This window comes from Ovis aries, chromosome 3 (assembly GCF_016772045.2).
Source record: "Ovis aries strain OAR_USU_Benz2616 breed Rambouillet chromosome 3, ARS-UI_Ramb_v3.0, whole genome shotgun sequence".
Classification (NCBI taxonomy): domain Eukaryota; kingdom Metazoa; phylum Chordata; class Mammalia; order Artiodactyla; family Bovidae; genus Ovis; species Ovis aries.
The window spans coordinates 100,442,548-100,458,382 of NC_056056.1; the positions used below are offsets into that span (position 1 = coordinate 100,442,548).

Genomic DNA, 15,835 nt, shown 5'->3' on the forward strand with positions numbered 1-15,835 from the left:
AGAGCCGAGGGGTCTTCTCTCCTGCCCGCATCCTCCTCCTGCTTCGCTGGATCTGGGACTCTCCGTCTGCTGCTTTGGGGCATCTCTCATCTGATGCTCGCTGGTGGATGGGCTGAGCCTGGGGCCCAGGTCTCCAGAGGCATCTTCTGTGAGCCCTGTGGCGCCACTTGTTGAAGGAACGGGGGCCCCACCAGCAAGAAGGGAGGGCTCTGCGGTCCAGAGTGTGACTGCTGCTCCTTTTGAGGTGCTGGGGGAATAGCGGCCAGGGCTCCACCTTCCTCAGAGACCCTTCTGGGAGCCTTCTGGAGGCTGAGGCTCCTCGTGTGCGCCACAGAACATGTGCTCCATAGCTTTTTTTTTTTTAATTGTACTTTATTTTTGGTTGCGCTGGGTCTTTGTTGGTGCACACGGGCTTTCTCTCATTTGGCAGGTAGGCCACATACATACATCTGTTACTGAAGAGTACAACTGATTATATTAGTATAAAGCTATTTTTAGTATGAGCTCTTCTCCCCCCCTCTCTGTAAGGTTATTCTTAGAAAAGCCGTATTACTTCATTTTTCCTCTCTTTTTTGTTTTTACAAGAAGTGACGTTCCTTTTGGTCATATGTGGTCTTAACTATTTTGTGTTGCTTAGATAGTGAGACCCCACTGAGGTCCTCTGGCAGGACAGGCCCCTCCCCATGTGGACTCTCTCCCAGAAATCAGCCCCCCTTGAAATGTTATTTTTTTTAAAAACTTTTTATTTTATATTGGAGAAGAGCCGATTAACAGTGTTGTGTGAGAGTTTCAGGTGGATAGCAAAGGGACTCAGCCATGCATACACGTGTATCCATTCTCTCCCAAACTCCCCTCCCATCCAGGCTGCCACCTAACATTGAAATGTTACTTGTAAATCACCAGATGCCGTCACGGACCTTGCTGCGCATCCCGGTTACTACGGCAACCTGGTGGAGGAGTCCATGGGGAAGTGTTGCCTGGTGACGGAGGAGATAGAGCGGGACCTGCACCGCTCCCTGCCGGAGCACCCCGCTTTCCAAAACGAAACGGGCATTGCGGCCTTGAGGAGAGTCCTGACGGCCTACGCCCACAGGAACCCCAAGATCGGGTACTGCCAGGTGAGCGGGCGCTGCAGCGCCACCCCAGGCCAAGCGCCCAGGCCTCGGGTTCCATGTTCTTAGCCCTCCGTGCCCAGGACTGTCCTGGGGAGGGAATCGGCCTCGTGGAGGCAGACAAGCTGATGATGTGGGAGGAGTGTTACCCCGGGCCCAGGAGAGCGTGGCATGAGCTGGCCCCTGTCCTCAGGAGGCCATTCAGCCTTCATGGCCTCCCAGCCTCCACTGCAGGATAGTATTGATGAAGCCGCTCTGGAGCGTCCTACCTCTAAACCGTACAGAAGTCATCAGGATTATTTTTAAATCTGAACATAGACATAGAGATTAGTGGGGTTCGGTTCTGAGCCTAAGGCGTGCTCCACAGCCCAGCCCAGCATCACTCCTGGGGGCCAGGGGCAAAGCAGTGGCTGGTGATTCAGCCCCGCGGGTCCTGTGGGGCCCACGCCGATAACTGTGGTCATTCCAGCTCAGTCCTGACTGGCTGCATATACTGTGTCTCTCATCTGTGTAGCCTGGGCTTCTGTGGGTCACCTGGGCTTGTGTGTTGTTGAATGTCTCTGTGGTACACGTGACCTGGTCAGTAATTGTCCACTCCCCTGTGACTCCCCTGAGCAGTCCATGAACATCCTGACCTCTGTTCTGCTACTGTACGCTAAGGAGGAGGAAGCCTTCTGGCTGCTGGTGGCTGTGTGTGAGCGGATGCTGCCCGACTACTTCAACCACCGCGTCATTGGTAACTGTCTGCTCCCTTCCCCTCTGTCCCTCGGGGTGGTTATAAAGAGACGCGGCTGGTCTCTGCACCAGCGCCGTCTGACTCTTGAATCTTCAAAACTAACTGATGTAACTCTCTGCACAGTTTTGGCAAAAGGGTGGAATGTGGTATCCTGACTGCTTCTTTGCCACAAACTTACAGATTTTTTTTTTTTTTTTTTGGCTGCACTGTGTGGCGTGCGGTATCCTAGTTCTCTGACCAGGAATCAAATCCATGACCTCCTGCAGTGGGAGCACAGAGTCGTAACCACTGGATCCCTGGGAAGTCCCCTCTTACAGATTTTTGGATAAAGAAAAAATTATTTTATGTGGATAGCTGAACTTAAGGAAAGAAAAATTCCTAGGTTCAAAAAGCAAGTCCAAAAGTGAAAACCACAGAGGTTTTTCACTGATGCTGAGGCCTGGAAGGAGAGTTCTCATTCTTGGTCCCCAGGGAGTTTGCGCAGATAGGACATGCAGGGAGCAGAGCAATAATGGAGACCCCTGAAGCCCGACGTAAAGGGCAAAGGAGGAGAACTCCTCACTTATCCAGGCTGATGGTAAGAAAGGGCATTTGTGACTGCTCCAGCTCTGGGCAAACCTGTGTGTGACCCCTAGGCATATGCGCCGCTGACTTTCGTATGGTTGAGATTTGAATTTGGACCCTGTCTCTGATCCAGCTACCTCCTCGTGGATAAAATGACGTGGAAATTGCTCTGGCCGAGCAATACTCTTAGGGACACCTTATAGTAATCCAGAATGAGAGGTGGAAATGGCGTAAACTTAGGGTGGCAGCCGTGGGATCAGAAACAGAAGAACCAGTTTGAGATGGAATTTGGCAAAGGTTGGATGTAGGGACAAGGCAGGAAGAAGAGGCTTGAAGACTGAGGTCTAAGAACTGAGGGAGTTTGATGACCACCGGGAGGGAGGGCGGGCTGGCCAGGAAGGAGGCGGCCTTTGACTTGTCCCCTGCCCCCTGCCTGTATTTGAGTGGCTAATTGGTTTGCTTCCCTCTTCCCTTCATATCAAGGGAGGTACTTAACGCTGTACAGAGCAGCAAGGAGTGACCAGAACCTCGAGGTCACTGGGGGCATGCTGTCCAAGCCCTCCCTGGGTGATGGGACAGACTGTAGTCAGCAGTGAGCAGTGGACCCTCCAAGATACTGTGACTACCACCCAATACAGGGAGCGTTTCTACAACCCCTGCCACCTCTTCCCTGCCACACACAACACCTGGCACTGATTTCTGTCACCACAGGTTTATTTGGCTTGTTCTTGAACTTGGAATAAATGTAATAGTAGAGAATGTTCTGACTTCCTTCATTCAAGGTACTGTTGGTGCATCAGCAGTTCCTTTTCATTGCTGCGTGCCGTTTCATGGTTCGTTCATACCATGATTCTTTCATCCCAGTCATTGGAGTTGCCAGTTTCTTCTTATAAGTCCCAGTGAACATCCGTGTATAAGTCTTTTTGGAATATATATTGACACTTTTCTTAGGATTTACCCAGGAGTAGAATTCCTGGGTCACAGTTAGATGTATGCTTAACTTTATAAGAAAACTGTCAGTTTTCCAAAATGGACAAAGCGTATTCACATTATCTCATACCAGCAATGCATGGGAGTTCCAGTTGCTCCAAATCCCTGTTTATACTTGGAATTTTCTGTCTTTTTAATTTTAGCCATTCTGGTGGGTGAGAGTGGTATATCATGGTAATTTTAATTTACATTTCTCTAATCATTGTTAATGATGTTAAACCTGTTTTTCTGTGCTTATTGGCCATTTGTCACTTTAGAAATGTGCAAATCTTTTGCTTTTTTTTTAAAAAAAAGATTTGTTTATTGATTTTTTATTATCAGGTTGCATCAGTTCCTTATTTTTATTTTGATTAGAAAACTTTTGCCAGATATAGTTGCCACAAATATTTTCTCTGAGTTTGAAGTTTGCATTTTCATTTTATGAATGGTCTCTTTTGAAGAATACCAGTCTTTTATTTTGATGAAATCCAATTCATAATTTTTCTACAGTTAATGCTTTTGTGTCCTGAGAAATTTTAGCCTTTTGCCTGTATTTTCTTTTGGATGTTTTTTTAGCATTAGCTTTTATAACTAAATCCATGACACATTTCATATGTATTTTTCTGAATGGTTTGAAGTAGGAAGGGTCCCTTCCCCCTCCCCACCCAGTAGATGGGCACTTGGTTCAGCACTGTCTTATTTTATTTATTTATAATTGAAGGGTAATTGATTTACAATATTGTGTTGGTTTCTGCCATACGTCAGCATGAATTAGCCATAGGTATACATATGTCCCTTCCCTCCCGAACCTCCCTCCTGCCTCCCACCCAATCCTACCCCTCTAGGGTGTCACAGAGCACCAGCTGGGCTCCCTGAGTCATATAGCAAATTCCCACTTGCTCTCTGTTTCATGTATGGTAGTGTATATGTTTCAGGGCTACTCTCTGCTTTTGTCCCTTCCTCTCCTTCCCCCACTGTGTCCATAAGTCTGTTCTCTGTCTGGGTCTCCACTGCTGCCCTGCAAATAGGCTCATCAGTACCATCTTTCTAGATTCTCTATATATGCATTAATATACAATATTTGTTGTTCTCTTTCTGACTTACTCTGTATAATAGACTTTAGGCTCAGCCACCCCATTAGGACTGACGCAAATGCATTCCTTTTTATGGCTGAGTAATATTGCATTGTATACATGTACCACAGCTTCTTTATCCATTCAAACTTCGATGGACATCTAGGTTGCTTCCGTGTCCTAGCTATAGTAGACAGGAGCACTGTTTTCTAAAATGCCAGATGAAAATACTGTCCTTCCCCCATTGAATCACCGTGGTCCAAACATCAGAAGTCAGTGAACCAAGTGTGAGCCCTTCCCTGGACTCCCGTCCCGTGTCATGGTTCTGTGCATCTCAGAGCAGCTCTAATCTGAGAGGGAGTGACTCCCTCCGCAGCCAGTCTCCGTGGCTCCTTCCCCAGGGGCCCAGGTGGACCAGTCCGTCTTCGAGGAGCTCATAAGGGAGCAGCTCCCTGAGCTGGCGGAGCACATGCATGACCTCTCGGCCCTGGCGTCCATCTCCCTGTCCTGGTTCCTCACGCTCTTCCTCAGCATCATGCCTCTGGAGAGCGCCGTGAACGTGGTCGACTGCTTCTTCTACGACGGCATCAAGGCCATCTTCCAGCTGGGACTGGCTGTGCTGGAGGCCACCGCCGAGGACCTGTGCAGCAGCAAGGATGACAGCCAGGCCTTGATGGTCCTCAGCAGGTGAGGCGGGGCGCTGGGCGCCGGACTGGGCTGTCACCGTGGGGCTCCCCTCCACTCGGCCACCTTGTGGTCCCCTGGGGCAAGCCATCTGGCGACCTTGTCATCCTCCCCACCTTCTGTCGCTGCTGTCCACCAAGAGGGCACTGCTGTCTCTCAAAAGGTTCAGGTGTCCTAAGTCTAGACGGACCTCCAGTGACCTTGAACGGAAGGAGGGCAGGTGGACCTGGGGAAACGTGGGCCTCAGGAAGCCAGCTGGGGGATGTGGATGTCTTGTGCACAGAACACACAGGTGTTCTGAGTGTTGCCGTGAAGGCAAAGGCCGCTAGCCTGAGGATGTGTGGAACTGAGGGCGAGCTGGCTGATAAATGACAAGTTCCTGTTCAGAGTACCGTGGAAACACAGTGTCTACGTCACTGGGTCTCCATCACAGTATGTACGTCGCTGGAGAGTCAGAAAAGTGAAAGTGTCCGTCGCGCAGTCATGTCCTGCTCTCTGCTACCCCATGGACTATAGCCCGCCAGACTCTGTCCCTGGGATTTCCCAGGCGAGAATACTGGAGCGGGTTGCCACGCCCTTCTCCAGGGGATCTTCCCGACCCAGGGACTGAAACCCGGGTCTGTCATGCTGCAGGCAGACTCTTCACCGTCTGAGCCACCAGGGAAGCCGGAGCGTCAGAGGCCTTGGAGGCCTTCCTGCGGCTCCAGGGTCTCCATGCCTGTCTTCACGCTCGCTTCTCCTTTCCTCTAGAAAGAGTGTAGCTGCGGCGGCCTGGCCTTCCTCACAGTGACTGGAGACAGAGGAGCCGGTTTGACAGTTGCTGCCCGTGTCTGGGGGCCCCTGTGAAGGTGGTGGGGGCCGCGAGGTGCCCAGGGTGGGGGAGGGGATGGTAACCTGTGCTTTCCTGGTGTCTGATGTGCCCAGGTTTCTGGACCATGTCAAGAACGAGGACAGCCCGGGACCCCCGATTGGCAGCCACCACGCCTTCTTCTCTGACGACCAGGAGCCGTGTCCCGTGACTGACATCGCAGACCTGATCCGGGACTCCTACGAGGTACCTGGGCCCCGCCCCCGCCCCCGCCCCGTGCCTCTCGGGAGCTGAACTTCCAGGGAGGTGTTGGGGGCTGCTGCTCGTCTGCTGTCTGGATGCAGAGAGGATTCTGTGAGCGAGCGCTCCCTCCCTCCCCTGCAGAAATTCGGGGACCAGTCTGTGGCTCAGATCGAGCGTATGCGCTGCAGGCACAGGATCCGAGTCCTCCAGGGCCACGAGGACACCACGAAGCAGAACGTGGTGAGTAGGGGCTGCCTCCGGGCCACGGCTCCTGGCAGCCAGGCGCTGACCCGCGCTGGGCCTCCTGCTGCCTCCTGACAGGAGAACGACAGCTTTTGTTTGTTTGTTTGTTTTTTGCATTAAATTAACAACTAAGTGGTTCAGATGGTAAAGATTCTGCTTGCAATGCAGGGGGCCTGGGTTCGATACCTGGGTCAGGAAGATGCCCGGGAAAAGGCAAAGGCAACCCACTCCAGTGTTCTTGCCTGGGAAATCCCATGGACAGAGGTGTCTAGGGGGCTGCAGTCCCTGGGGTCACAAAGAGTCGGACACGCTGAGCAACTAACGACAGCTTGACAGCAGTGAGCTAGTGGAGAAATAGCATGGATTTAGTTTTAGAGTCAGACATATTGTGAGCAAATTAGCTACTGTGAGCCTCTGTCTCCCTGGTTGTAAAATGAGGATAACAACACTCATCATGTGGGGTTAAATAAAGAATATAGATGTTGCCCTGTGCCGAGGGCCTGTGGCCTTTTTTTTTTTTTTTTTTTTTTAGGGGCCACTACTACTGGCATAGGAAATGGCAAACTACTCCAGTATTTATTTATTCTTGCCAGGAAAACCCCATGGACAGAGGAGCCTGGCAGGCTTCAGTCTGAGGTCACAAAGAGTCGGACTGGACTGAGCACTCACAGTTTTCTTAAAGCCGTTATTTACGTGTCATTTACTTTTGGCGGTGCCGGCTGGCACCGCTGCGGGAGCTTTCCTCTAGCTGTGGTGAGTGGGGTGCCGCTCCAGTTGTGCTTCGAGGGCTTCTCGTTGCTGTGGCTCCTCTCGTGATGGGGCACAGGCTCTAGGGCGCACGGCCTTCCGTGGTCACGGCGTGCAGGCTTAGCTGATCTGGGGCCTGTGGGGATCTTCCCAGACCAGGGATCGAACCTTTGGCCCCAGCACAGGCAGGCTGACTCTTAACCGCTGGACCACCAGGTAAGTCCAGGCCTACAGGGCTGGTGGTCATGCTGCAGGAGCTTGCCCCCCGAGCTCGAGCCTTGCTAGCGTTTGGTCCTTTGCAAGTATTTAAACGCTCGTCCTGAGTCTTAGATGTGTGAATGAGAAAGGTTGAGGATGAAGCGCTGAGAAAGTCACCATAAAGCCATCTCCGGATGATCTGGGCGCCCGGCGTCCACTCCAGTGGGATGCGCCCTCTTGACCCCTGATCCTCCAGGGCAGGCAGAGCATTCACTCCATGCCTGTTTGTTCTTTCCTCGAGCTCCGAGTCGTTATCCCAGAAGTCTCCATCCTCCCTGAAGACCTGGAGGAGCTCTACGATTTATTCAAGGTAGGAGACTCTGAGGGGTGAGGAAGTGAGAGACCCTGAGTCAGGCCGCGGCCGAGGCTGCCCACCTGCGGCGGGGAGGGGCCGGCACGGGCCTGCTGAGTGCAGCAAGGCTGGGATGGCCCCTGCCAGGCGGCTCTGGCCTCACAGTGCCTGCTGAGCCCGTGCATGAATGCTGCTGCGCTTGGCCCAGAGGCCCTCAGTGACGGGGACGCACCCTGCTCTGCCCAACAGCAGTTCCCAGTCAGCCGTGGACCCAACGGTGATTCTTCCTGAACTGTCTCCTCGTATCCATTTTTTTTCCTGTTATTATTTTAAGTTGAAGTATAGCTGATTTACAATGCTGTCTTTGATTCTGGTGTATAGCACAGTGATTCAGTTGTACACATATATGTATTTTTTTCATTATAGATTATTACAAGATATTGAATATAGTTTCCTGTATCGCCTCATGTACGTTTTACTCATAACACCACCTACAAGACGTGTATACATATTTTTCTGTTTGTGGGGCTGGTCTGGATGCTTATTTATGTTCTGTTTTCCTTGATGCTGTTATTAACGCTTTGTCATGTTGCCATGTGATCTTGTTTTTAAATCAGTTTACAGTTTGTCCTGTTGGTAATGCTTAATAGTTGGTGGCCATTCCCTTTTCCAGGGGATCTTCCAGACCCAGGGATTGAACCTGGGTCTCCCCCATTGCAGGCAGATTCTTTACCATCTGAGCCACTAGGGAAGCCCCAGTACTTAATACAGTAAACTGTATTTTGAATATTTGGGTATTGAGGTGGATTCCCAGCTCTTGCTACTTACATCATCCTGCAAAGACCATTTTCAAGTGCCTTCCTAGAAATTTTCTTGCTCGAAACAGTCAATAGAAATGGGGAAGAGAGCCAGACAGTGGACCCACTCCTGACAGCTTGTGAAGGGGAGAGCAGAGCACAGGCCAGCAGAGCAGTGCCAGACCCAGAGGAGTCTGGCCACTGGAGCTCCTCTGCTGGGGACTCTGGGCCCTCAGTCCCTCTGAACTTGAGTTGCCGTGTACTTGAAATAGCCCTGAGCAGCGCGTAGGTTCTGAGTGGAGCCGCAGAGCTGGTCTGACCCTCCTGTAGCCGTCATGTCACTGTCTGCTGCGGTCACTGACACACGAGGCTGGCTCGGTCAGTTGCTGGCACTCCTCACCTGCCGTCAGCAGGATGTGTGACGAGGACTCCTGTAAGCATCACTGGTTTTCAAGTTTTATAGTTTTCTCTGTTGCATGAAGAGAAAATACAGTCAAAGGTGACTTGGTGTCCTGTGCCCCCACCTCTCTTTGTCAAGGCGTTAAAACAGGGAATACTAGAAACACAAAAGCAGGTAAACCAAGGTGATATTTAGCATGAAGAGTCTAATTTCTTTAGGGCTGACTGTTCTCAATTTGGGAGAATAAGACACATCAGACATCTGAAAATATGTAACTTAAAAGACTGCTTTAAGTTCACCATGAAAAAAAACTGTATTAAGTACTAACCATATTATTAAACTTTCATACAAGGAGTATTTAAAGAAGACAGCCATTTCCTGTTTCCTATTTCTATCTTTTCTGTGAATGATGTGGGTGAAATTTATTTTCATATTTGTTGTTAGCGCTGCAGGCCCTTCGCTTGTGTAGGGCTGGCTACAAATGTTAACTGTGACTACAATGCCAATTTCAAGATAACACTTCCAAAAGAAATTTCAGTGAAACAGCATCATAAGCATGGTGTCCCGTTCTGTGGCACAACCTGAGGCACCGCCTGTGTGCACCCAGGGTCATCCTCACGCCCTGCAGAGCAGCCCTCAGGCTGTCCCTACACCTCAGCTCTTGCTCCTGACCTTCTCTGAATTTCCTTGGCTTTTGTAGTCTGACCTCATATATTTAATTAATTAATTTTTTTTGGTGTTCAGGATGTTTATTAGGGAGTACTCTTTTTCTTTAACTTTTTATTTTATAGCTGATTAACAATATTGTAGATTCAGGTGGACAACAGAGCGACTCACCCATACACATACATCCATTCTGACTTCATATATCTTAATGCTTGGGTTTTTGTTGTTGTTTTTGTTTTATTTTAATTGGAGGCTAATTACTTTACAATATTGTATTGGTTTTGCCATACATTGACATGAATCTGCCATGGGTGTCCATGTGTTCCCCATCCTGAACCCCCCTCCCACCTCCCTCCTCATCCCATCCCTCTGGGTCATTGCAAGGTATAAGGTTCCCTAGTTGGATTTGGCATGTCTCTCTTGCCTTTTGAACCAGAGGTTCATTTTCCCAGGGAAAGGGCCACAAAGAGATACCCTTACATTGTTGAATAAATATGTGATAGGTTCTCATTAAGGAGTGGGCTTAACTTCCCTGCATCCTTTCCTAAGCCTGGGATGTACAGGTGTGACTGTTCTCTGTATTAACAACAAACAGTCTTCTCTGTCTTTTTCATAGACTCTTTCCTGTTACAGATGAACAGTGTGTACTTAGTGAAATCCACTTTTATTCTGAACTTAAAGTCATCTTTCTTTTTTGCCTGAATGCAATTCTTTTTTCTTTTTCTGTTTCATTGAGATATAACTGACCTATAGCACTGAGTGTAAGCTGTATAGCATAGTGAATTATATATATTGCAAAATGATTCACAGTAGGTTAACATCCATCATGTCACTTGTTATTCAGTTGCTCAGTCACGTCCAACTCTTTGCAACCCCATGGACTGCAGCACACCAAACTTCCCTGTCCTTCACCGTCTGCCAAATCTTGCTCAAACTCGTGTCCATTGAGTCGGTGATGCTATCCAACCATCTCGTCCTCTGTCATTCCCGTCTCCTCCTGCCTTCAATCTTTCCCAGCATCAGGATCTTTTCTAATGAGTTGGCTCTTCGTATCAGATGGCCAAAGTATTGGAGCTTCAGCTTCAACATCAGTCCTTCCAATGAATATTCAGGATTGACTTCCTTTAGGATTGACTGGTTTGATCTCCTTTGCAGTCCATGGGACTCTCAAGAGTCTTTTCCAACTCCACAGTTCAAAAGCATTAATTCTTCAGCACTCAATCTTCTTTATGGTCCAATTCTCACATGTATACATGACTACTAGAAAAACCATAGCTTTAACTATACAGATCTTTGTTGGCAAAGTAATGTCTCAAAGTAATGCTGTCTAAGTTTGTCATAGCTTTTCTTCCAAGGAGCAAGGGTCTTTTAACTTCATGGCTGCAGTCACCATCTGCAGTGATTTCGGAGCCCCCCCAAATAAAGTCTCTCACTGTTTCCATTGTTTCCCCATCTGTTTGTCATGAAGTGATGGGGCTGGATGCCCTGATCTTAGTTTTTTGAATGTTGAGTTTTAAGCCAACTTTTTCACTCTCTTCTTTCACCTTCATCAAGAGTTCGTCTTCGCTTTCTGCCATAAAGGTGGTGTCATCTGCATATCTGAAGTTATTGATATTTGTCCCAGCAATCTTGATTCCAGCTTGTGCTTCATCCAAGCCCAGCATTTCTCATGATGTACTCTGCATATAAGTTAAATAAGCAGGGTGACAGTATACAGCCTTGTCATACTCCTTTCCCAATTTTGAACCAGTCTGTTGTTTCATGTCCAGTTCTAACTGTTGCTTACTGACCTGCATACAGGTTTCTCAGGAGGCAGGTAAGGTGGTTTGATAATACCATCTCTTTAAGAATTTCCCAGTTTGTTGTGATCCACACAGTCAAAGAAAAGCTTTAGCATAGTCAATGAACCAGAAGTAGATGCTTTCCTGGAATTCTCTTGCCTTTTCTATGATCCAGTGGATCTTGGCAGTTTGATCTCTGGTTCCTCTGCCTTTTCTAAATCCAGCTTGACCATCTGGAAGTTCTCAATTCACATATTGTTGAAGCCTTCCTTGGAGAATTTTGAGCGTTACTTAGCTAGTGTGTGAGATGAGTGCAGTTGTGCAATAGTTTGAACATTCTTTGGCATTGCCCTTCTTTGGGATTGGAATGAAAACTGACCTTTCCCAGTCCTGTGGCCACTGCTAAGTTTTCCAAATTTGCTGGCATATTGAGTGCAGCACTTTCACAGCATCATCTTTTAGGATTTGAAATAGCTCAGCTGGAATTCCATCTCCTCTACTAGTTTTTTTCATAGTGATGTTTCCTAAGGCCTACTTGACTTCGCATTCCAGGATGTCTGGCTCTAGGTGAGTGATCACACTATTCTAATTATCTCGGTCATGAAGATCTTTTTTGTATAGTCCTTCTGTGTATTCTTGCTGCCTATTCTTAATATCTTCTGCTTCTGTTAGGTCCATATCATTTCTGTCCTTTATTGTGCCCATCTTTGCATGAAATGTTCACTTGGTATTCCTAATTTTCTTGAAGAGATCTCTAGTCTTTTCCAATCTATTGTTTTCTTTATTTCTTTGCATTGTTCACTTAGGAAGCCTTTCTTTGCTTACTGTTCTTTGGAACTCTACATTCAGATGGGTATATCTTTCCTTTTCTCTTTTACTTTTCACTTCTCTTCTTTTCACAGCTATTTGTAAGGCCTCCCCAGACAACCATTTTGCGTTTTTGCATTCTTTTTCTTGGGGATGGTTTTGATCACTGTTTCCTATACAGTGTTAAAATACCTCTGTCCATATTTCTTCAGGCACTCTATCAGATCTGATTCTTTGAATCTATTTGTCACTTCCACTGTATAATCATATAGATACAAAAAGAAAAAACCCAAAGCAACAAAAATGGTTTTTTTCTCGTGATGAGAAATTTTAGGACCTACTCTCTTAGCAACTTTGGAATATACCATACAGCAGTGCTAAGTATAGTCATCATGGTATACATACATCCCCAGGACTCATCTGTCTTTTAACTGGAAATTTGTACCTTTTGACCACTACCATCTTATTCTACAGCCCATCCCCAGCTCCTGCCTCTGGTAAAACCACAAATCTGATCCTTCTCTATGACTGGAATGATTTGTTATATTGTTTTAGATTGCACTTACAAGATCATATAGTATTTGTCTTTCTCTGACTTATTTCACTTACTGTAATGCCCTCAAGGTCCATCCAGACAATAAAGCAGTGTTTTAAATCATATAAACCCATGTTTGTGACATCTGTCCATTATTCTCTGAAACTGAGAACAATTTTATTAGTCTTCTCTCTCCAAGTGAGATGGGAACAATCTATACTTGGTAGTCAGGGGCTACTCTGGGAAATACCCAGGACCCGAAACAGTGCCTTGTATTAATATATTCCTAAAGTGTGCTTTTTAAAAAAAATGGGAGTGTAACTGTTTCATGTTGTTAGTTTCAGCTGTATGACAGTGTGATCAGCTGTATGTATACACCTGTCCCCTCCCTCTGGCCCCGCCCTCCCACCCCTCCCTCGTTTCCAGTTTTTTCTGCTCTATAAACAGTGCTGTGCAGAGCATCCTTGAGCCTTTCTCCAGACACCTGTGCTGCTGTTTCTGTAGGAGAGGTTCCTTAGGGATGCACAAACCAAATTTCAGTCACTGTTGCTAAAGTGTTCTACATCTTTCAAATTTCAGTCCCACTGATGATGTCTGAAAGTTTTCATTTCCTAATGTTGCATACTCAGCTATCATTTAATATTATGGGTCTTTAAAATTTTTGCTAGCCTTGTAGAAAATTGCATTTCGTTTTCAAAAAACTATTTATTTATTTGGTTGCACTGGGTCTTGGTTGCGGCACGTGGCATCGTCAGTGTTCATTGAGGCCTGCGAGATCTTTAGCTGTGGCCTGTGAACTCTTGCTGCAATGGATGGGATCCGGTTCCCTGACCAGGGATTGAACCTGAGCCCCCTGTGTTGGGAGTACTGGTATCTTAGCCACTGTACCACGAGGGAGGTCCCAGAAAGTAGCATTTCATCCTAACCTCAATCTGCGCACCCATTAGTGAGGTTGCATGCCCTTTTGTGAGTTTATTGGCTAATTGTCTGCTTTCTTGTATCATCTCTTCATATCCTTTGCTGAGTTTTGTATTGGCTTCTAGGATTCTGTGTAAATTGGTTGCACTGGTCTTTAGCTTTTATAACTGTGTTTTCTGGATAGGATTCTGAGGGCCTCTAGCTAGCATGACAGGATGACAAAAATATACACGCAAATTCACAGCGTGTCTTGGGTTTTGAGAAATGGGAATTTACGAGACCTTCATTTTACACTTAAGAGTTCTTACAGTACTTCTCATCATTCTGCAGAGGCTTTTTGAAGAACATGGCTGCTGGTAATACGCGGTAAAATTATAAATGGCGTTTTGGTCTCCATCTGAGCACAGGTACTGGGATGGTAGAGCATCTGTGCTTGTTCCTGTGCCATCCTGTGGGCAGAGGGCACTGAAGCTGTGAAGTCAGCTGAGTCAGTGAGCCGAGACGTCCCACGAGATGATGTAGTACAGGTGCAAAAGACATGCTCTGAAGAGCCTGGCTGGTCCTCAGTGATCAGTGGTGGGGCCTGTGTTGATTGCTTTAGTTTTCAGTCTATTCCCAAGACTTCAAATGGTCTTTTTTTTTTTTAAATTTTGACTTGTTGATATGGTCATGTGGTTCAAAATTCAGAATGTATAAAAAGTAGCATGTAGTAAAAATGCTTGCTTCTTAATCTGGGTGCTGCTCCTGTCTCCTACCCCCACAGGTAACCAGCGTTGCTAGTTTCTTCTGTAGCCTATAGATTTATCTACTAGTTTTTGTCTTTTGAATAATAGTATTTTAAGCGAAAATATCAGAATAAAAATTGTACGACTTCCGTAATTAAAATGATGATAGCTGAGCTATACATTTCAAAGTTGCTAACATGGGGACTTTCCAGTGGTTAAGACACCATGCTTCCACTGCAGGGGTCATGGGTTAAATCCTTGGTCAGGGAACTAAGATTCCACATGACACATGACCCAAAAAAAGGAAAAAAAATTTTTTTAATTATTAAAATGTTAAATTTGATAAAGTATATTTAGCTACAGTGAAAAAAAGAAACCTGAATTTTTAAAATGTCAAAATTACATATTCATGTAGGCAAGGACTACAGGGTAATAAGCGAAAACTTTTACATGTCTGGTCGGAACGATGACACTGTTAGTTTTTTCATTTTTTGTGTTATAATATTGCTTATTTGCTGCTTAATAATTTTGCAAAGCAAGCCAGGGGAGAGGGCCGGGTTGGCTTTGGCCTTCCTCCCTGGGGTGCCACCGGCACTTACAGGCCTCTCTCCTTCCTGGCAGAGAGAACACATGATGAGCTGCTACTGGGAGCAGCCCCGGCCCGTGGCCCCACGCCACGACCCCAGCAGGCCCTACGCAGAGCAGTACCGCATAGACGCCCAGCAGTTTGCACGCCTGTTCCAGCTTGTCTCGCCATGGACCTGCGGGGCCCACACGGAAATCCTCGCGGAAAGGACTTTCAGGCTTCTGGATGAGAACATGGATCACCTTATCGAATTCAAAGCCTTTGTGAGCTGCCTCGGTATGACTCTGGGTCTTTTCCGCATTGAGTTCGTACGGGGTGTGAGTCTGTGAACACGAGAGAAAGGGATAGTGAAGCAGGCGTGTCCACTCAATGAAGCAGATCTGTGACTCACCCGATGAGATTTTGGGACTTTAAAAAGCCCTCTGCAGGCTCCTCTCGTGACCGCTTTTAAGCTTCCTAAGGGTCACGGTGGGGAGGGGAGCCCAGGTGCTCGACATCAAAGGTCACTGACCATGTGCTTCTGGGCACCCAGGGTGTGGTGGTGGGTTGTTAGGAGACACCTTCCTAACTCATTTTTTAAAAAACAATTTTTAATTGAAGTGTATTTGATTTATAATATTGTATAAATTTCAGATATACAGCACAGAGATTCAGTTGTACAAGTCATGTATGTATGTGTGTGTGTATTTTTTTCAGGCTCTTTGCCCTTATAGATTATTGCCCAATATTGATTATATTTCCTTGTGGTATACAGTAGGTCCTTGCTGGTTGTTTTTTTGACACATAGTGGTGTGTATGTTAATCCTAGCCTCCTCATTTGCCCCTCCCACTACCCACGTTCCTAACTCCTGCAGCTAAAATTAAAATCTTTCTGCAGCTGTGAGGCCAGAC

The 15,835-nt window shown here is 47.0% G+C and overlaps 1 protein-coding gene across 3 annotated transcripts in view; it reads left to right on the top strand.

Moving 5' to 3' along the window:
- TBC1D8 (TBC1 domain family member 8) overlaps positions 1–15,835 on the top strand; it is a 138,250-nt gene that overhangs the window by 104,595 nt on the left and 17,820 nt on the right. For all 3 annotated transcript variants that reach the window (XM_027967055.2, XM_015094488.3, XM_042246412.1), the window contains 7 exons: positions 904–1,118; positions 1,731–1,848; positions 4,856–5,141; positions 6,063–6,192; positions 6,331–6,429; positions 7,679–7,747; positions 14,980–15,220. In XM_027967055.2, coding sequence (XP_027822856.1) covers positions 904–1,118; positions 1,731–1,848; positions 4,856–5,141; positions 6,063–6,192; positions 6,331–6,429; positions 7,679–7,747; positions 14,980–15,220 — 1,158 coding nt within the window. The remainder of the gene's footprint in view (positions 1–903; positions 1,119–1,730; positions 1,849–4,855; positions 5,142–6,062; positions 6,193–6,330; positions 6,430–7,678; positions 7,748–14,979; positions 15,221–15,835) is intronic.